Genomic DNA, 22651 nt, shown 5'->3' with positions numbered 1-22651 from the left:
TGGAAGTGCAAGTTTCGCGACCATAGCCTCACCGACAAAGTGAAGTGTCAGCCGTGTCCCATCAGAGGGAGGCATGCAGGAGGGCTGGCACGCCCGTCTTAACTTCCTAAGCTTTGGAGCAACTATACTGATTGGACTTGGCATGCAAGTTTTTCCTCAAACTATACAAAACAGGATAGGACACAGATTCCTCTATTTATAAGGTAGAAACTGAACAAGACAACAAAAAAGATTTAGGAATAACTTTCAACACTGCTTGTAACAATAGTTCTGTATGCGAGTCACTTGGTATCTTTTATAGTAATGCTAGTTTGGGGGCATAAACCTTGCAAAACGTGTAAGTACGGAGGAACCTCACTTAATGCTGATGCCAGGGGAAAAGTAGTAAAGATCTCCACTTCTGGCTTACCAAGGGGGCCTCAGAGTAGAGAGCCCTAGGGCTCCCTGAGGTCTTTTAAAAAGATCCCTGAAACCAAAACCATTTTCATCGTAATATTAAGACCTTCTCTGTCTTTTTTACTCTCATTCCCTCACCAGTGGACAGTGGACTTTCTCAGAGGCTACATGACATGTAACATCATAAGAGACTGGATATGAGAATCCAACTGTCTTCTGTTAAATTAAACATTAAATAAGAGATTTCCAAACACTAAGTATGGGTATGTAGAGGTGTGTAGAACAATACCACTTGTCTCAATAAGTCTGTTTTGAAAAGTAGAGTTATTTTTCATAAAATGTATGAGATTTATATTAATGTGTAGAGAGTTTATTGTTATTTTAAGTAAATAAGAAAATAAATGTTTCAAACGCTTTCCAGTTTAATTTCTAACATAGTAAATATCGACAGATATAAACCACATAAACAAAACCACTTTGGAATCCTCAATAATTTTTAAGAGTGTAGAAATTTGCAAACCACTGGCTTCCAGCTGGTCACAGAAAGCTTTGCTGTCATCTCCCCTTGCTGCTAATGGCTGCTTTTCTCGCTGTTGGGAATCCCACAAGGACCACCAGAAATAGCTTGGCCAGAAATCTGTTGAATGGAGATTACATTTTCTATTTTTTTCTAAGTCTCAGTGTCCTCCGGGATGTCTCTGGGTGTCTCCTGATGGCCAGGGCAACAAGTCCCTGTTGATGTTGTCAGAGTTGGAAGTTTCAGACAGGAAGTTTTCCTGCTCCGGGTATTTGAGGATCCCCGTGGGATGCCTGCTTTACAGAAGTTAACAGCACGACCCAGGCAGATAAATAATATCACTTAAAAGCCATCTGGGTCGGCGTCTACTCCGGGGGCATTCTATACAGGCCAATGCAGGGCATGTAATAACTGCTCGAATGGAGTTCGGAAAGGAAGGAATAGTTCATTTGGTGGCACAATTTGGAATAGATTTCAGCAGACAATTAATGGGGATGGAGGACTTCTTAGCTGCCAGAAAATCCGGCACAAAGCCTTCTTCCTAGTGCGATGAACTAGAACCCACTTCCTAGTGCGATGGCACGCTCCTTCCTAAGCTAGCACCGGGAAGGTAGGGCTGCCCCGCCCATCGTAGTGAGGAACTAGCCTGGTACGGAAATGCCACGACAGGACTCAGTCCCGGGCTGTCAGTCTCCACTTTCTACGAGTTCCTGCGCGCTCCGATCCAGTTCTGCAGGTACACACCCGGCTCGCGGAGTCTGCAGCTGAGCAGGGCGCGGGCGGGACGAGGAGATGGCAAAAATGTGCGCGACTGGGCGGCGGGCGGCGATCGGGACTCCCGGGCGGCCCCTGACCGGCTGGGCGACCTTGGGGGAGCGGACTCCGTCTGTGGAAGAAGGTGTGGAGCCCGCGTCCACTGCCGGCCCGTCTTCCTCCCTCTTTTCCTGCCGGCCTTTGCCATATAGGCCTAAGCTGCCTTCTCCCGAGTGAGCAGGTTTCCGTTTAGACGGCCAGGCCCAGGAAGAACCTGAGGCCAAGGACGCGCAGGGAAGGCTACGCGCGACGCACGGTGGGCACTCGGGCGCCACCACGGGGAACAGGGGCCGCGGGCTGAGGCGGGCCGGGCGGCGAGCTGCGTGGCAGAAGGGGATGTCCCTGCGCCCCCAAAGGAGGCGACCGGGCAGCCTGGAAGAGGGTACCCGCCCCGATGCCCACACTGCGCCTCCGGCCCCTCCCGACCCCTCCCACTGATGCCTCTCCCCCCGGATTCTGGAGGTGGGCGCTCGGAGCAAGGGTGGGGCAAGGGAGGGAGCCGTCTTTGGGGGCGCGTCCGGATACATCTGGGGCCAAAGTTGGAGGTCTCCTCATGGAGCAGGAAAGGTCAAAAGCCTAGCTGGGATCTCTAGCTGAGATTCAGAGGTCGCAGAACCCTGGCCTCGTGCCGCGGGAGGGCGCGCTCCGCCCGCTGCGCCCCTTTCCACGCCTCCGTCTTTCTTCCTCGCAGCCTGTAGGGGAATGCCATTGTTGCTGCTCTGCGTCGTGTGCACCGCTCTTCCACGATTTATCAGAGCAGGTACGTTCGGTTGGTTCGGGTCTCAGTGGCCCCCCTCCCTCTCTGCCACCCTGCCGCTCTGGGCGAGCCCCTGTGCAGACCTCCTGGGGGATCACGTGAGACCGGAGCCTGGCCGGTGACACTCGCCCCAGGGGTCCAGGCAAAATCCCGCGGGAGACGCTCAGCCCCAAGCATCCCCTTCGAGCTTTGAAGTGACTTGAAGAGGGGTAGGAGATGGGCAAATTTGCAAGTCAAGGCTCGAGTTAAAATGCTCAAATAGATCTATAATACCGTCTACTTTATATGACAAACGGACATGTTAGACCCAAGGTAATAGCAAAGAAACCAGCCACGGAACAAATTACTTCCAAGAAACACTAAGCAATTTGTTAGAAACGAACTTTAAAGCGAGCGGAATTGTTTAACAATCCTTTGTGGGAGGAGATACTTACACCTTTTATTGGGGACGGACGAATTAACCGGGTAGCAGAGCAGAAGGAAAACAGGTCAAGTGGGGCTCAGAATAGGAACGTTTACACTGAAGGAGGAAGATGAAGGAATTGAGGGTCTTAGAAGGGAAAGAGGGGACTCATTCCAAATGGGGAGATCACTTGTTGAGGGGGAGGACCGAGTAAATTCCCTCTTATGGACAGATGTGAAGGACTTCGGGTCATGCTTTCACATCAGCAACTCCCATACTGAGAAAACTCTCACATAAAATTTCAAATCAGCAAGAAAATCGAGGTGTTTGTGGAAACTAATCATAACCAACACTAGCGCTCTCGGTTGTGATTATTTTTTTCCTTTCTTTCCCTAGATGCTTGCGAGGACGTGAGTATGCAGGATACTGTGTCAGTGGGCCAGCCTACGGCTTTTCACTGCATATACCCTCTGCCAACATCTGGGAAGGTAGATGCAACATGGTATAAATATCCTAGAAAAATCCCAGTATCCAAAAACATACAGTCTCGAATCCACCAGGACCAAAACTGGATTTTGTTTCTCCCTGTGAAAGGGGAGGACTCTGGGATCTACTACTGTGATACAAAGTAAGTTCCTCATTCATGAGAACTGTCTCTCTCATTTATATATATATATATATTTATATTTATATTTATATATATATGTATATATATAATATGTATAATATTTATATAATATATAATTCTTTTAGAAAAACTCTTGATAAACTCTTAATCAATGTAGAAAACAATGAGAAGAATATAGTTTTGTAATTGTTACGAGGTGGTTTCAATGAACAGACTTTTAAGCAGAAGAGATTTGTAAATCAGTTGCTGGACCGTGAAATGCATCTTTTCCTATTGAGATGATGTCCAAGGCCAGCTTACGAAGCCTGTTTAATTCCAACATGATTGCTGCCTTCTTTCTTGGAATGCCAGAAGTTTTTGCGACAGGTGGTACATCCAGATAGGTATAAGCCTTCTTCAAGCACTTTTTGTAAGGGTTCTGCTATAGGAATTTAACAGTGACCAAGCACCCAGTATGTTCTAGACCCCATGCTAAGCCTTATGCTAGTAATGTAAGTAAGTGACAAAGGTCTGGTGGGAGATAGTTGAGCCTGGTTGGCACTGTGGTGAGCCAGAAAGCGTATGTCACACCAAAGGTGGCAGTCTATGCAGCAGTTCAAGTCCATCTTCCAAAATTTCAAGGTAACCTGGAAATTGGAATGTGTCTGTATGGGTGTGTGTGTGGTTAACTTTCCAATAAGCTTTGTGCATGTGTCCTAATTAAAACACATCTGTGGACCACATTTTGGCTGAGGGCCCCAATTTTCTTATCCCCCTTTGCTAATGTGCATGACCTTCATGAGTCATTTGACCTCCACGAGCCTTGGCTTGCTTATCTGTAAAGTGGGAGTAATGTCAGCCAGATAGGGTAGAAGTTAAAATGACCCCAGCTCATGTGTGAAGTAGGTACTCCAGGAACGTAGCTGCATCCTCCCTCTCTTGCAGTTCCTCGGTATTTGCCAGCCTCTTTCTGTGTTTCAGGATGGCCATGTCCTTCTCTGATTCCTGCCAGATTCCTCATTTCCGTGTGATTGACTCGAAGTACATGGTTACTCAGTGGCACAGGTGGAAGTGCCAGTAGCCCCTTTCCCAAAATTTCACTCACTCTGCAGACCGGCTGCTGACGTCTTGAGGGGGTCTGCTCTCCTCTTTCCTACAGGTTATTCATTAACCAGAGTTGGAGATCGTATGCCGCACAAATCTGTCTGGACGTCCAGGCTGGATTTATTTATTTTTTATTCTAACTGGGACTTCATTTTTACTTATCTTTATTGGGGTATAATTGATTTACAATGTTGTGTTACTTTCTGCTGTACAGCAAAGTAAATCAGTCATACGTATGTCCACTCCTTTTTAGACTCTTTTCCCATATAGGTCATTACATAGTATCGAGTAGAGAGTTTCCTGTACTATACAGTAGGTCTTTATTAGTTATCTGTTTTATATATAGTAGTGTGTATATGTCAATCCCAATCTCCCAATTTATCCCTCTCCCCCCCTTTCCCCTGGTAACCATAAGATTGTTTTCTACATCTGTAACTCTATTTCTGTTTTGTAAATAAGTTCACTTGTACCATTTTTTTTATATTCCACACATAAGCAATATCATATGATATTTGTCTTTCTCTGTCTGACTTACTTCACTCAGTATGACAATCTCTAGGTCCATCCATGTTGCTGCAAATGGCATTATTTCATTCTTTTTTATGGCTGAGTAATATTCCATTGTGTGTGTGTGTGTGTGTGTGTGTGTGTGTGTGTATAGCACATCTTCTTTATCTGTTTCTCTGTTGATGGACATTTAGGTTGCTTTCATGTCTTGGCTTTTGTAAATAGTGCTGCAATGAACACTGGGGTGCATGTATCTTTTTGAATTATGGTTTTCTCCGGATATATACCCAGGAGTGGGATTGCTGGATCACAGGCTGGATTTAAAATATTTAAATATGGGAGCTGTGAAATGGGGCAAAATAATCTTTCCTAGAACGTAGACATCAATACTGTCTGTCATGGGAGAAAATAAACATGAATTCTCACAAATCTTTAATATATAGATATGATACATGTTTAGTAAACTGTATATTTTTACTTTGAAATAATTCAAATTCATATCACATTTGCAAGAATTGTATAAAGGGCTCCTGCCTACCCTTTATCTAGATTTCTATTATTTAACATTTTGCCACATTTTCCCCATCATCCCCTGTGTATGTTACACACGGTATTTTTTCTAAACCATTTTATTCCAAATCATCTCAGTTGTATGCATCAGGTCCCTTTACCCCTTAATATTTCAATGTGTCTTTCCTCTCAGCAAGAATATTCTCTTAGTTATATTAGAATAGTTATCACATTCAGGAAATTTAACCATCACACAATACTTTATCCAGTAACCAATTTGTATTCTAATTTTCTGAATCTTCTCAATGATGACTTTTATAAATGTTTTTCTTCCTTTTCCTGTGGAAGATTGAATCCAAGATCACTGCATTGCATTTGGTTGTCATGTACTTTTAATCTCTTTTCATCTGGAACAGATCTTCAGCCTGTTTTGTGTGTGTGACATTGACATTTTTAAGAAGTACAGACAATTATTTTATATTGTATCTCTTAATTTGGGTTTGCCAGATATTTCTTCATGAGTCGGTTCAGGCTGAGCCTTCTTGGCTGGAATGCTATGGAAGTGGTTTGCATTCTCTTCAGACAGCACACTCAGAGACACCTAGCATCCGCGTGTCCCTGCTTGGTGATGTTCATTTTGACCATTTGGTTAAGATGTCCTCCCGTGTTTCCACCATCCAAATACATCGTTTTTCCTTTCGTAATGAATGACTTGTGAGATGTATGCTGTCTTGTTTGAGGCAGAGGGTTTCCACAGTGCTTGGAAGAGGATTTGGAAATATTTGGAGATAAACAGAATTATTTGGTTTTGTGACTGTTTGAGTTTATGAGGTTTCAATCTGTTGTTTTCTTACAGTGATACAAACACCTGTCCCAGAATGCAAGTCAACCTCACTGTATTTAAAAAACATTGGTGTGGTACTTCTGGAAACAGTCAACCGCATGTGCCAGATGAGTACAGACAGATTTTATACGTTGGAAGAGATGACATTCTTATATGTCCTCTGAACTTCCCAAACAGTTTTCATTTGGATTCAGTAAAGTGGTATAAGGTAAAACAAAAAAAATTTCCTATTGATATTTTCCTTCCTCTTCTTTAAAACCTACTTGTTTTTTTAGTTTAAGCTGTACCTTTTGAAGCAGAACTGGTAAAGAGAGAGATTTGTGTACGTAAGATTTGTTAGCTAATTGCTATGGATAATTTAACGCTGTTAATTACTTATTTTTTTAATTTGTAGTTATTAGAGCTTGGTCATAGCTTATTATTGGAATCCACCCCTCCCCCAATTATTCTTACTTTTCAGACTATCCTTCATTATTCTTTTTAATTAAGATTGATAAGTAGTTTCTTTGAATGGGTAGTACACACATAGGGTTCAGGAATCACGAAGTATCAGAAGGCATGCCCCGGAAAGTCCCCTTCCCACTCCTGATTCATATTTGCCCAGGCCCATCTCACCTTCCATGACATGTGGCTGCTGTAATTGGTTTCTTGCAGACCTTGCGTTATTCTTGTGTAATGCCATGCAAGCAAATAAAACTATACCTCCTAGTCCTTTCTTTTTTTATGGAAACAGGGCATCCTATACTCACCTTCCTGCACCTTGTGTTTTCACCTGCAAACCTTCTCTTTGCTTGATTGCACTGGCAGACAATAATGGCAAAGGCATAATCCTTGGCACAGAGGTGCACAGGCGAGGTATTTAATATCTGAATTAGTTCTCTCCCAGCTCTGCTTGTTAGCATTTGCCAGTACAACCATCTGGGTCATGAGTACTCTTTGTGGGAAGGTTTCTATGTACTGTTTCAATTTCTTTAACGGTGATAGGATTATACAAATTTCTTATTTATTCTTGAATGGGTTTTTGTAGGATGGTTTTCTAGGAAATTGTTCATTTCATTAAACGTTTCAAAGGCTCTGGCATGAAATGGTTTATCATTTCTCTGCTTTTAATGTCTGCTTGTGTAGTAAGGTTCATCTTTTATCCCCATTACAATATGTTTCTCTCTGTCTCTGTCTCTCTTTCTCTCTCACACACACACACTCTCTTTCTCCTTCTCACTTGATTAGTCTTATAAAAGATTTGCAGTCAGTTCTATTACTCCTTTCAAAGCACCAATTTTTGCCTTTGTCAGTCCTCTCTGTTATGTATTTCACATTCATTTAGCTTGTTTCTGTTTTCCCCTCTCACAAGGAAAGTGTCAATGAATGCCCTTATCGTGTATTTTATTTTATGCTAATTTTTTTCTTTCCCATTATGGTTTATTACAGAATATTGAATATGGTTCCCTGTGCTCTACAGTAGGACTTTGTGTATCTCTTTTATATATGATCGTTTGTATCCGCTAGTCCCAAACTCCTAATTCATCCCTCCCCCCACCTCCCCACCCCTCTTTCCCCTTTGGTAACCATAAGTTTGTTTTCTATGTCTGTGAGTCTCTTTCTGTTTTGTAAATAAGTTTGGTTGTATCATGTTTTAGATTCCACATATAAATGATAGCATACAATATTTGTCTTTCTCTGTCTGACTTACTTCACTCGGCATGATAATCTCTAGGTCCATCCATTTGCTACAAATGACATTTTTTAATGGCTGAGTAGTATTCCATTGTATATATGTACCACGTCTTCTTTATTCATTCACCTGTCGATGGGCATGCTTTCAGTGAAATCCTCATGTGGTGAATCAGCTGGAAGGGCTTGAGTATGGTGCCACGTTGATCGTTAGGCTATTTCAGAAATTGAGTTAGGAAGCGGGGATCATCAAGAGAGCATGTGAAGTAGAACGGGGATAGAATGGGGGGGAAGGGGAGGGTGAGCAGGGGGAGGGAGCTCATTCCTGCTGCCCCTGATTGTCCCTGTCAAGTGGAAGGAGATGTGATGTGGAGAGTGTGAAAGAGCAGACAGGCGAGCAGGTGGGAGAGAGAGTTGAAGGAGATGCAAAGACTTTCTACGGTGAGGACCATGGATTTGTTTATGTTTGTGTGTTTAGCTCCTGTCGTGCTCATCCGGTTGTAGGGGTGTAGGAGAGGGATGGCAGGATGAACTCAGCATGGGGTTTCTCTGGATAAATACACTGGAAGGATGAAGGGTTTCCTTAATCCTTGACTTGAGGACTTAAAAGGAGATCATTCAAGTGATGGCCACGTGAGTCTAGGTGGGACAGGAAAGGAAATGATGCCTGAAGGATACCGGTGATTAGGGGAAATTAGAGGGGTCCAAGGACTGATCCAGGTTAAGATGGAAAAATGGGCTGGATAGCTAGAAAGTTCACCGTATCACATGATGGCTGTGGTGGGTACAGGCTCCCCATCCACGGGGAGGCTCTTCATATTATAGAGGTTGCAAGGCTATTGATAAAAAAATAAGAACAAAGCACCCAGAACCACACCCTACGTTTTCCTAACCTATAGCTAAGGTTCTGGATGTGGTACAGTTTCTCCAGCTGGCTTCACTGAAAAGCTGAAGTGAGTATGGTGATCTGCTTTTCTACTGGATGTGGGCTTTCTGCCACAGTGTTCCGGGGCCCAGTCTCCAGCTTCGTGGGAGCTGAGAAGCAGTAGGCATGTCTTCTGACTTATTGTTGTTGTGGCTCCAGCAAACGTGCTGGGACTTCACTTGCTGCAGTTGTGTAAGTGGCAACTCCCGGTCCCTGACTTGCAGGTGGTATATCTCAAAGTCTCGATTCCCACCATCAGGATGGTGGTGGAGGAAGCAGCTATCATGCGAACTCGTTCTGCATTGTGCTTCAGCGCCTAAGGTTCTGTTTTAAATCCTTTTCTGCTTAAAAGAGCTAGAATTTTTTTTTTTTTTCGAAACAAATCCAGTCTGGGAGACATGGCCTCATAGAATTGTTTGGAAGAGTAATTGAAATAATCTATCCACTAAGCCCTTAGTTCAGTGTGGGTACATAGTAATTACTTAATAAATAAATACTAGATATTATTACTTAGTTAAAATAAAAGAAAGAAACAGGTGGAATAATAAGAAATTATCATCAGAATGGTATATTTTTTCTAAATTAACAATGTTTTATTGTGCTAAGATATGTATAACATAAAATTTAGCATTTCAGTGATTTTTCAGTGTACAGCTCTGTGGTATTAAGTACATTCACCTTGCTGTACAACCAGAACTTTTTTAATCTTCCCAGATGGAAACTCTGTACCCACTGAACAATAACGCCTCATTTTCCTCCCCACCCCCAAGCCCCGGGCAACCACCATTCTATTTTTTGTCTCTAGGAATTTGACTATTCTAGGAATCTCATATAAGTGGAATCTTACAGTATTTACACTTTTGTGACTGGCTGATTCTACTTAGCATAATGGCTTCAAGGTTCATCCGTGTTGTAGCATGTGTCAGGATTTCTTTCCTTTTTAAGGCTGGATAATATTCCATTGTATGTACAGACCACATTTTGTTTATCCATTCATTTTTCAATGGACACAGATTGTTACCATCATTCGGCTCTTGTGAATAATGCTGCTTTAAACATGGATGTACAAATATCTCTTTGGCCCCTGCTTTCAGTTCTTTTGGAAATATTATCAGAAGTGAAATTTCTGGATCATATGGTAATTCTATGTTTAAGTTTCTGAGGGATTGCCATAATGTTCCCTTTTCTCCTCTCTTCCTCCCTTCCTTCCTTCCTTCTTGTCATTCTAATGATAAGAAGTGAGTTTATGTGTTCAGCACTTATTCTGTACATGGTACATTACTTTCCCAATAATGCTTTCAGTGGTGTGTGTGTGTGTTTGTGTGTGCAAGACAGACACATGCACATGAGCTGTCTGGCTATAAAGCCACGGAAGGGACTGTGTATTATTTATTACTCTCCCCCTAAGGTCTATCGTAGTGTCTTCACTCTATTAAAAAAAGAATGAGGTCTTCCTGATTTCAGCTGAAGAGTTTGATTGATGTTTCTTCCATTGATGTTTGAATGATGTCTCCAAGTGACCGTGTCAGTGTTCAGACAAATCACATTTCACTGTTCTCACCAGACTGGATGAGGCACCAACGTGTGAGTGCAATGCAGTGAGATTTGTCTATACAGTGACACAGCGACTTGGAGAAAGTATGTGACCATATGGTAGTTGCTATGCTCAGTATGTCTGAGTTCCTGACATTTCCAGTTTCTATTCATTCCCAGCAGAGATAAGAACGGCATGAGGAGGGAGAACCACAGCAGTGTGTCCGAGTTCCTCCTCCTGGGGCTCCCCACCCTTCCAGAGCAGCAGGGCGTGTTCTTTGCCCTGTTCCTGGGCATGTACCTGACCACGGTGCTGGAGAACGTGCTCATCCTCTGCTCATCAGGCTGGACTCTTGCTTCCACAACCCCATGTACTTCTTCCTCAGGCACTTGGCCCTGACTGATGTCTCCTTTTCATCTGTCACTGTCCCAGAGATACTGATGAACCTGCAGATTAATACAAATCTATCACATAGACAGGGTGCATTTCACAGGTGTATTCTTATATACTTTTTGGTTCTGTTGATAATCTCCTCCTCGCCGTGATGGCATATGATTTATTTTTGTATACAGCATTAGGAAGTGTTCTAATATCTTTCTTTTACATGTAGCTGTCGAGTTTTCCCAGCATCACTTATTGAAGAGGCTGTCTTTACTCCATTGTATATTCTTGCCTCCTTTGACAAAGATAAGGTAACCATATGTGCATGGGTTTATATCTGGGTTTTCTATCCTGTTCCATTGATCTATATTTCTGTTTTTGTGCCAGTACCATACTGTCTTGATTACTGTAGCTTTGTAGTATAGTCTGAAGCCAGGAAGCCTGATTCCTCCAGCTCCGTTTTTCTTTCTCAAGATTGCTTTGGCTATTCGGGGTCTTTTGTGTTTCCATACAAATTGTGAAATTTTTTGTTCCAGTTCTGTGAAAAATGCCATTGGTAGTTTGATAGGGATTGCACTGAATCTGTAGATTGCTTTGGGTAGTATAGTCATTTTCACAATGGTCATTCTTCCAATCCAAGAACATGGTATATTTCTCCATCTGTCTGTATCGTCTTTAATTTCTTTCATCAGTGTCTTATAGTTTCTGCATACAGGTCTTTTGTCTCCTTAGGTAGGTTTATTCCTAGGTATTCTATTCTTTTTGTTGCAGTGGTAAGTGGGAGTGTTTCCTACATTTCTCTTTAAGATTTTTCATCATTAGTGTATAGGAATGCAAGAGATTTCTGTGCATTAATTTTGTATCCTGCAACTTTACCAAATTCATTGATTAGCTCTAGTAGTTTTCTGGTAGCATCTTTAGGATTCTCTATGTATAGTATCATGTCATCTGCAAACAGTGACAGTTGTACTTCTTTTTTGATTTGGATTCCTTTTATTTCTTTTTCTTCTCTGATTGCTGTGGCTAAAACTTCCAAAACTCTGTTGAATAATAGTGGTGAGAGTCGGCAACCTTGTCTTGTTCCTGACCTTAGAGGAAATGGTTTCAGTTTTTCACCATTGAGAACGATGTTGGCTGTGGGTTTGTCATATATGGCCTTTATTATACTGAGATAGGTTCCCTCTATGCCTACTTTCTGGAGAGTTTTTATTATAAATGGGTGTTGAATTTTGTCAAAAATTTTTCCTGCATCTACTGAGATGATCATATGATTTTTATCCTTCAGTTTGTTAATATGGTGTATCACATTGATTGATTTGCATATATAGAAGAATCTTTGTATTCCTGGGATAGAACCCACTTGATCATGGTGTATGACCCTTTTAATGTGCTAGTATTTTGTTGAGGATTTTTGCATCTATGTTCATCAGTGATAGTGGCCTGTGGTTTTCTTTTGTGTGTGTGTGACATCTTTGTCTGGTTTTGGTATCAGGGTGATGGTGGCCTCATAGAATGAGTTTGGGTATGTTCCTTCCTCTGCTGTATTTTGGAAGAGTTTGAGAAGGATAGGTGTTAGCTCTTCTCTAAATGTTTGATAGAATTCTCCTGTGAAGCCATCTGGTCCAGAGCTTTTGTTTGTTGGAAGATTTTTAATCACAGTTTCAATTTTAGTGCTTGTGATTGGTCTGTTCATACTTTCTATTTCTTCCCGGTTCAGTCTCGGAAAGCTGTGCTTTTCTAAGAATTTGTCCATTTCTTCCAGGTTGTCCATTTTACTAGCATATAGTTGCTTGTAGTAATCTTTCATGATCCTTTGTATTTCTGTAGTATCAGTTGTTACTTGTCCTTTTTCATTTCTAATTCTATTGACTTGAGTCTTCTCCCTTTTTTTCTTGATGAGTCTGGCTAATAGTTTATCAATTTTGTTCATCTTCTCAAAGAACCAGATTTTAGTTTTATTGATCTTTGCAACTGTTTCCTTCATTTCTTTTTCATTTATTTCTGATCTGATCTTTATGATTTCTTTCCTTCTGCTAACCTTGGGTATTTTTTGTTCTTCTTTCTCTGATTGCTTTAGGTGTAAGGTTAGGTTGTTTATTTGAGATTTTTCTTGTTTCTTGAGGTAGGATTGTAGTGCTATAAACTTCCCTTTTGGAACTGCTTTTGCTACATCCCATAGGTTTTCGGTCATCGTGTTTTCATTGTCATTTGTTTCTAGGTATTTTTTGATTTCCTCTTTGATTTCTTCAGTGATCTCTTAGTTATTTAGTAGTGTCTAGTTTAGCCTCCATGTGTTTGTATTTTTTACAGTTTTTTTCCTGTAATTTATATCTAGTCTCATAGCATTGTGGTCGGAAAAGATGCTTGATACGATTTCAATTTTCTTAAATTTACCACAGCTTGATTTGTGACCCAAGATATGATCTATCCTGGAGAATGTTCCATGAGCACTGGAGAAGAAAGTGTATTCTGTTGTTTTTGGATGGAAGGTCCTATAAATATCAATTAAGTCCATCTTGTTTAATGTGTCATTTAAAGCTGTGTTTCCTTATTTATTTTCATTTTGGGTGATGTGTCCATTGGTGTAAGTGAGGTGTTAAAGTCCCCTACTATTTTTGTGTTACTGTCGACTTCCCCTTTTATGGCTGTTAGCATTTGTCTTATGTATTGAGGTGCTTCTGTGTTGGGTGCATAAATATTTACAATTGTTGTATCTTCTTCTTGTATTGATCCCTTGATCATTATGTAGTGTCCTTATTTGTCTCTTGTAATAGTCTTTATTTTAATGTCTATTTTGTCTGATATGAGAATTGCCTACTCCAGCTTTCTTTTGATTTTCATTTGCATGGAATATCTTTTTCCATCCCCTCACTTTCAGTCTGTATGTGTCCCTAGGTCTGAAGTGGGTCTCTTTTAGAGAGGATATATATGGGTCTTGTTTTTGTATCTATTCAGACTGTATGTCTTTTGGTTGGAGCACTTAATCCATTTACACTTAAGGTAATTATTAGTGTGTGTGTTCTTATTACCATTTTCTTAATTGTTCTTGGTTTGTTTTTGTAGGTCTTTCCCTTCTCTTGTGTTTCCCGCCTAGAGAAGTTCCTTTAGCATTTGTTGTAAAGCTGGTTTGGTGGTGTTGAATTCTCTTCACTTTTGCTTGTCTGTAAAGGTTTTGTTTTCTCCATCAAATCTGATTGAGATTCTTGCTGGTTAGAGTAATCTCGGTTGTAAGTTTTTCCGTTTCATCACTTTAAATATGTCTGCCTCCCCCTTCTGGCTTGTAGAGTTTCTGCTGAAAGATCAGCTATTAACCTTATGGGGATTCCCACCACAGCGGCTCAGGCCTGACACCAGGCTGGAGCAGCAGGACCCTGTCAGCCACACAGCTCAGAAGAAAAGTGAGACAAAAAGGAAGAAAAAAATAAATAAATGAAAAAATTATTTAAATAAAAATATTAAAAAATAATAATAATAATAAAGGAGAGAGCCACCAAACCAATAAAACAAGTCCACCAGTGATAACAAGGGCTAAAAACTAAACTAAGATAAACATAAAAATCAGAAACAAATCAGTCACAGATAGTAAAACTCAAGTTTACAGTTGCTCCCAAAGTCCACTCCCTCAATTTTGGGATGATTCGTTGTCTATTCAGGTGTTCCACAGATGCAGCGTACATCAAGTTGATTGTGGAGATTTAATCCGCTGCTCCTGTGGCTGGACAGGGAAATTTCCTTTTCTCTTCTTTGTTCGCACAGCTCCTAGGGTACAGCTTTGGTCTTGGCCCCATCTCTGCGTGTAGGTCACCTTCAGGCATCTGTTCCCGCCCAGAGAGGACTGAGTTAAAGCAGCAGCTGATTAGGGAGCTCTTGCTCACTCAGACCAGGGGGGAGGGAGGGGTAAGGTAGTTATAATTGGAATGCGGGGCGAGCCTGCAGCGGCAGAGGCCAGCATAACGTTGCAACAGCCTGAGTCGCACCATGTGTTCTCCTGGGGTACTTGTCCCTGGATCACGGAACCCTGGCAGTGGCAGGCTACACAGGCTCCCAGGGCGGAGGGTGGTGGTGGTGGTGTGGATAGTGACCTGTGCTTGCACACAGGATTTTTGGTGGCTGCAGCAGCAGCCTCAGCATCTCATGTCCGTCTCTGGTGTCCATGCTGATAGCCGTGGCTTGCGCCCGTCTCTGGAGCTCATTTAGGCAGTGCTCTGCCTTCTGTGGGCAGCGGGGAAGGAATCCCCTTTCCTCAAACACCCCAAAACAATGGTCTCTCACCTCTTAGGCAGTTCCAGAATTTTTCCTGGCCTCCCTCCCAGCTAGCTGTGGTGCACTAGCCGCCTTTAGGCTGTGTCCACGCAGCCAACCCCAGTCCTCTCCCTGGGATCTGACCTCCGAAGCTAGAGCCTCAGCTCCCAGCCCCCACCCACCCCGGCGGGTGAACAGACAAGGCTCTCAGGCTGGTGAGTGCTGGTTGGCACCAGTCCTCTGTGTAGGAATCTCTCTGCTTTGCCCTCTGCACCCCTATTGCTGCACTCTCCTCCGTGGCTCCAAAGCTTCCCCCCCGCCACCCCCTGTCTCCACCGATGAAGGGGCTTCCTAGTGTTTGGAAACTTTTCCTCCTTCACAGCTCCCTCTCCAAGGGGCAGGTCCCGTCCCTATTCTTTTGTTTCTGTTTTTTCTTTTCTCTTTTGCCCTACCCAAGCATGTGGGGATTTTCTTGCCTTTTTGGAAGTCTGAGGTCTTCTGCCAGCGTTCAGTAGTTGTTCTGTAGGAGTTGTTCCACATGTAGGTGTATTTTTGATGTATTTGTGGGGAGGAAGGTGATTTCCATGTCTTACTCCTCCACCATCTGGAAGGTTCCCCCCAGAATGGTATATTTTTATTTTTAAGAATTTAGGGACAGAGTAGTTCTGGATAATGACAAAATCTGGCTTGTGGCAGGGAGAATTGAAGACTCATAGGAGTAGAGGTGGTCCTTGAGATTGGAGGTGTTCCAGAGGAGAAAGTTCAGGTGTTAGAACATCCATGCTCATAGACTCTGAAGTATCCACATTTGGAAAAACAGGAATGTCTCCTTTTTTTTTTTCAATTCCAAATTACTCCTCAATACAATGGTTTCTGCCCTATCACCATACTGGATCTATAGTTGCTGAGTTACTACTGGCTTCCCAGCTGCTAAATCTAACATTCATTTCCAATCCTGATCCTGATTTTGATCTCTTGTGGTGTCCATCGCTGCTGGACGTGCCCATGAGCTGAGAGCTTCATCTTCTCTCCCTTCTGAAACTTACTCATTCTTTATCTCCCCACCCCCTGGCTTTTCCTTAGTAATCATTACTGTGTTCTCATTCTCTGGGTTTGGGTCTTAGATTTTAGGGGTTCCCAGTTTCAGCCATGGTCATCTTCAGTTCTTGCTTTGATTGCATTCAGGTGGAAGGCTCATAGGACCATCGCACACAGATGGCTCCAAACTCTCCTTTCTCCCATCTCCAGATACTTCATCCAACAACCTAACATACATTCCATGTAGACATTCCCATCACACAACTCACCAGATTCACCATGTCTAGAGCCACTTTTTAATCTTAACCTCAAATCTGATCATTCTTCTGTATTTTCTTTGCATTCCATCTCCTATCTAAGGACACTTTTGCATCCCTAAGCTGGGACCATACCGGTCCTGTTCCCTCTCCATAGTCCAAATTTGTCACTAAGGCTGTGAATTAGAACTGCTTAAAATCACTGTTTTTTGTTCCCTTCTGGTTATCCCCAGTGTACTGCCTTAGTTCATGTTCTATTCAGCCTTAGTGTGTGGAAATAACTTCCTAAATTGTTCCCTAGTCGTTAGGATTGCCCCCCATTTTAATCCTTTCCCACACAGCAACCAGACAGATTGTGCTCCAAGGCAAATATGCACACCTTGGTCCCTTGCACAGACAGCTTCAGATGCTCCTCCCCTTTTCATGGTTTTCTATGATTGGGCTCCTGACTCCCTCACCAGTTTCATCTTCATCACTCTCCTATGACCACTACAGCTTAGCCAGGATGCTCTCGTCTATTTTGTACCTGTGAACCATTGTACATGCTGGGTCAGAATTGTTCTTCTTGGTGCTAGAAAGACAAAAATTTTCAAATGTTGGCTGCTAATATTACTAATTAAAATCTTATTAGTGAGATATCACCACTCACTTTTAACTAAAAATCAAAGCCTTCTGAGCAGTAAAACTCTAAAATAATGCAGCGGATTACAATAGAGACAGTTCTAGTTACTGAAAAAGGACAGAACGGCTCTTCAGCTGTCCAGGGTAAACTTTAATATGATTAAATATTTGTATGTCTTGAATGGGTCAATCAGAAAGGGGACTGATCAAGATCAGAGCATAGAAACAGAGTCCCAGAGATTGCGCCCACACAAGCCCCACCCAGGAACGAGGTTTCCATAATCCAAACGCTCACACTTTTTGTTTGTCCCGATTCTAAAGAAGGCAATCACTCATATTATCAGCATCTGACTCTTACTAGTAATTCCCATTCTACTCAGTAAGCAATTATCTGATTATAATTTGGTTTCCCCTATAGAGTGTTTACAGAAAAAATAATATAAGACTTCTAGAAAGTTATTGTTCACATGATAAATAAATAAACAAATGTTCATTTTGGCATTATTGAGTTTCACCTTCCACGATGGAAGCATTCACACTGTTCCAGTGGTGGAGAGTGAATTCTGACCATGGTTGACTCAGTGAGGATAGAGCTCAAAACTTGAGCGATTACGTCTTTATATAATTAGGGGTTGTATGTTTGTCTTCTCTATTATAAGGATTGTGAGCTCTGAGGGACTGCATCTTATTCCTGCATGACCAGGGCCTCTCACAATGCTAGCAAAGAGCAAGAAAAATATTTGAGTGAATAAATGGACTCAGTTATCCCAGATGTTATTTTGTAGATTGGCACTTCCTGAAGAAACGGGAAAAGGTTTGAGAAAGAGTTCAAGAGTGGGCCTCTGAGGTGGAAAAAACGATTCACATGAGAATGTGAGCTTATGACAGGACAGATGAATGGTGAGGCTTGCCCTCTGGGTGGAAACTGAGGAGAACAATGAGAAAGGCCTTCCTGAGACTAACCAGCCTTCAAGGTGGTTTTGTGTGAGGCCGTTTCCTTGTTGATGCAGTGGAAGCCTGGGTGACTTAAGAAGTGACGTGATATCTGCTCCCCTTAACCTTGCCACGTACTTTGACTATTGCTCAGGCCTCCAGATAGAAGGTTGGTGAAGAGTTATTTTGGACCTCGGCAAAGTCCAACCCCTGATAGGTGGAGAAGGTGTGATTGGACCTGTAACACAGAGGACGCAGTCCTTATTCACCTGGGCTTGCAGTCTTGCAAAGGGGCTTGGTGCCATTAGACGGTGGTCCATTGAGAGACGTGGAGGACCTTCCTGCTTGTTCACATCCTCCTACCAGACTCCTTTATGGACCAGGTCCAATCCTTCTCCATAAGGTCCTCCTTCCAGCCTTCATAGGCCTCTCTCCTCTCAACTCCCCGTATACCTCATATTTATAGCCCTCACTGTAACCTGTAGAATATTCTTTATCAGTTTTCTGGGGAGATATGTACATATCTTATATAAATATACATATGTCTTCAATTAGATTGTAAATTACCTAAGGTCTAGAGATCACATAGGTTTCTTGTCTCCCCATGGTTGATAGAATGGTGCTAACTAGGAATGTAACTGATACCCCAAAATACTCTTTGAAATGAAAAATATATTTTTAAAATTTAGGACTGTAAAGAGATTGAAGGAGAACGATTTATTTCTCGGAGAAAGAAGCTTTTAGTGAAGAATGTCTCGACAGAGGATGGAGGGAACTACGCGTGTCAAGCCACGCTCACATACGCAAAGCAGCAGCACACTGTTTTAAATAGCATTTCTGTGAACATCAGTAAGTACACTCTTACCCATCCCCTTGACTGCCTCTTGGCTTTGCGTGAGAGGTTGGCTTTGGGCAGAAGGGATTCCCGATCTTGATTTTCCTGAGGGTTAGCAGTCCCTCAAACACGTCATTATTAGAATCAGAGGGTAGGAAGAGTGGGGCAAAAGGGCATGGGCTGTTTAGTTTTCTCATCTGAAAAAAAGGAATACTAAAATTATTGGTTTATTCATGAAAATTAAATGAGATCATGTCTATGGAGTAGCACCCAGGGTGCCTGGCGAAGTATAGGTATTCAGTAAAGGGCAGACATGAATACCTCAATGATCTTATGCTCTAGTCTTACATTGGTGGCTGAGGGAATTCTTTATAAGATGGAATTTCAAAGGCAAAATGAAGAATACCTTAAGAGATCATTGAGTCCAATAATCTGTATTTTATGTCATTGCAATAAATGTTTATTTATAATCTGCTATATGCCAAAAATTGTTAAAACCTATAATTAAAAAATTAAAAAAATTCTTTCTTGTATTTGAGAAGCTCTCAGCCTGGTTGTAGTGGTGCTAGAAATGTAAATGGGTCATCTTAACATTATGTGGTAAGGAGAGTGTTATAGACAGTGTCCAGGGGAGCAGGAAAAAAAAATCAGAAGTAGCTGCATAGGTGGCAAGTAAATAAATGGTCTTGGAAGCTTTCCAAGAGGAAATGTCTTCTCAGCTGAATTTTGAAGGACGAGCAGAGTTTACAGAAGTAAAGAAGAGGGAGGAGGGGCAGAGAGAAGTGTCTAAGGCAAAGCATAGAAGTGTCTACCATGATAGTTTATGTTGGATCTAAAAGTAATTTTGTTAGAGCATAAAAAGCTGTGAGCTGAGGAGTGGTGGGAACTGTAGTCATGGAGTTAAACAGGGGAAAGGTCAAGGGGTCTGATTATACGCAGGTTTTACCATGAAGCCCTGAAGAGCCCTTGGATGAGTGTAAATGCAGAGCCATGAGGCTGCATTTGTGATGGATGAGATCAGTCCTAAGATGGTTTGAGCAGGAGTTGAAGGAGGTCTTGAGGCCTGGAGACCACTTAGGAGGCTGCTGCAACATCTGGATGTAACCATCTGAACTTCGCTGGAAGTGGTAGGAGATTCTTCAGGCAGTAATTTAGTGACCCTTTACTGAGTGCCCATCAAGGTCAGGTCCTGTGCTGGGCAGGGAGAACATGATGGTGAGGCAAACAGCCATGACCGCTGCCTGGATGGAGCTTTGGAGTCTGAGCAGAAAGGAAAATGTGATATCAAACAGACAAGGATCTGTTGAGAAGGAAGTGGGTCAGGGAAAGCTTCCCAATAATAGTGATGCTGATGGTCAGGAAGCATTAACTGCTGAAACGAGTGAGGTTTTTTCTAGACTGAGGGGGCAGCCAAAGTGAAGGCCCTACAACAAGTCAGACCATGGTATGTCTGAAGGATGGGAAGTAGGTAGGTTGGTGGGATGATGCTGAATAAGGGAGATCACAGTAGGCAAAGAGGTTGGAGAAGCAGTCAGGGGCCAACGTTAGGTAGGAACATTCAGTCCAGTGTGGGAAGCATGGATTTTCTCCTAAGAACAATGGGAAGCAGCCAGAGCAGTTGAGAGCAGGAGAGTAGCATGGTGTAACATGTTTCTGAGAGCTCACTGTGGCCACTGTGCACAGAACGATCGCTATAGGTAAGAATGGCAGTTAGGAGACAGGTGCAGAAATGCAGGTGAGACATCAGCTAGGCACAGGTGGATGGACTCCAGGCATTCTAGGAGGTAAAATCCACAGGTCTTGGTGTCAGATTGAATGTGGGGTGAGAGATATGGCAAGATCCAGGAAGCTAGGCCTTTTGGATGGTGATACGATTCAAGGAAAAAAGATAACTCTGGAGGAAAACTGGATTTAAGAGTGAGATCATGAGTTTGGTCATGGGTGAGCTGAGTACTTGGTGACTTGAGACGTCAAGTAGGTCATGGCCTATATGGGTCTGGAGCTTAGAGTTACACCTTGCAAAGTCATTGAACTTTAGACGATAATTGAAGAGGTGGATGTGAATGAGAGTGCCTAGGGAAAGAGTAGAGAGTAGAAACTAGGGTTTAGGTGTAAAGAAAGAGGCACAGACTGAGAAATGCTAAGAGGTAAAATTAGTTTGGCTGGGTGATGATCATATGAAGAGGGTGGGAGGAAAGCTGTTACTTAGAATGACATCTAGATTTTCTATGTGTGTGATTGAGTGGGAGATGGTATATTAACTGGCTGGTGATGACTTCTGTTTGGGACATACAGTAAGTCCCCCACATAAGAACAAGTTCCATCCCAAGAGCATGTTTGTAGGTCCAACAAAGTTAGCTTAGGTACCCAACTAACACAATCGGCTATATAGTACTGTACTGTAATAGGTTTATAATAATTTTCACAAAAATAATACGTAAAAAACAAACACACAAAATAAAGAAAACACTTTTAATCTTACAGTACAGTACCTTGAAAAGTACAGTTGTACAGTACGAGAGCTGGCATACAGGGGCTGGCATCGAGTGAACAGGAAAGTACCAGCTACATCACCGCTGCTTTTACACTTGCTTCTGGACATCCCGGGCTTGAAATAAAGATACTCTACTTTATACAGTACTGTACAGTAAAGTACACAAAAGCACAACCACTTGTAGAGGTTGCACACATGTGACAATGTATGCCAGACACATGAACTAACTTATGTGGACACGCAAACGCAAGTTAGCATCTTTGAAAGTTCACAACTTGAAGGTTTGTATGCAGAGGACTTACTGTACTGAATTTGAATAGTTTGTAGAATGTGCAACTATTATTGCCACCACAAAGGACATATGGTTTTGCATTTTTATAGCTTCCCTCTTATAACTTTTTCACCTCGCACCCCAAATGGAGAGGAGAAATGTGGGATCCAGAGGGTGATTGCTAAATATTGGTAGACAAATGGGGGAGGGAAGGTGTGGAGAAAGACAAAGGGGTGGGGAGTCAATACAAGGAAGGCAGTTATAAAGTGAGGGGGAGGGATGAAAAAACTGAAGAATAAGGACGGTCTGCGAAGAATATGGAATAGCAGGGCTGGAGGATGGAGGAGTGGAACTGAGGGCAGACCATTAGGGTCACTGTTTCTTTCTGTCTAGGACCCAGGCCAGAGCTTTGCTTATCACCAGTGCTTAAGACGTGTACTGAATGACTAGGCAATGAGAAGTTATTACACAATCTCATCAGTTTATATTTATGTCAAATATAAAATGATGATGTGAACTCTCTTGGTAGCCCAGCTTTTAGATTTTCCCCTTAGCAATTCAATTATTTCTGGTTGAAAACTATGCACTTATGGAGAGATACTTTGTCACATCATGGGTATTGTTTTTTCTTGACCAATGTTTATTGAAGGTCTGCTCAGTACCAGGTTTTCTTTATGTTATTACTGCATTCAAGTAGTTGGGAATGTTTCTAATACAATTTCATGTGGGTATGATTTCTTAGCAGAAAAAGTGGGAAATGGAAGAAGAATCCCTAAGATCATTTATCCAAAAAATAATTCAATTGAAGTAAAACTTGGTGAGTAAACTTATTGAAGCCACTGAAATCCTAAGGGCAGGAATCAGTAAGTCCACACATCCCTGTGAATGTTTTTGAATTTCAGGAAGGAAGACAAATCCCACACAGGTGTATCCAGTTTCCAGCTTTGGATATACCTGAGTTCATCAGGAGAGGTATCAAAATAAAAAATCA

General features: G+C 42.2%; 1 protein-coding gene across 9 annotated transcripts in view; it reads left to right on the top strand.

Annotated features, from left to right (window-relative positions):
- Positions 1-1505: 1505 nt before the first annotated feature.
- IL1RL2 (interleukin 1 receptor like 2) overlaps positions 1506-22651 on the top strand; it is a 47979-nt gene continuing 26833 nt past the window's right edge. For 4 of the 9 annotated variants that reach the window (XM_019931246.3, XM_019931240.3, XM_019931249.3 and 1 more), the window contains exons 1-6: positions 1678-1811; positions 2418-2486; positions 3283-3514; positions 6471-6666; positions 18750-18909; positions 22403-22477. In XM_019931246.3, the coding sequence (XP_019786805.1) occupies positions 1706-1811; positions 2418-2486; positions 3283-3514; positions 6471-6666; positions 18750-18909; positions 22403-22477 (838 nt within the window). In that variant the 5' untranslated portion in view covers positions 1678-1705. Of the gene's footprint in view, positions 1650-1677; positions 2189-2417; positions 2487-3282; positions 3515-6470; positions 6667-18749; positions 18910-22402; positions 22478-22651 lie in introns of those variants that run through there. The other 5 variants (XM_019931241.2, XM_019931243.2, XM_019931245.3 and 2 more) reach the window with 5 other exon arrangements.

This window comes from Tursiops truncatus, chromosome 14 (assembly GCF_011762595.2).
Source record: "Tursiops truncatus isolate mTurTru1 chromosome 14, mTurTru1.mat.Y, whole genome shotgun sequence".
Taxonomy (NCBI): Eukaryota; Metazoa; Chordata; class Mammalia; order Artiodactyla; family Delphinidae; genus Tursiops; species Tursiops truncatus.
The sequence above is the reverse complement of the archived record's forward strand: the minus strand, read 5'-3'. Positions and strand labels throughout refer to the sequence as shown.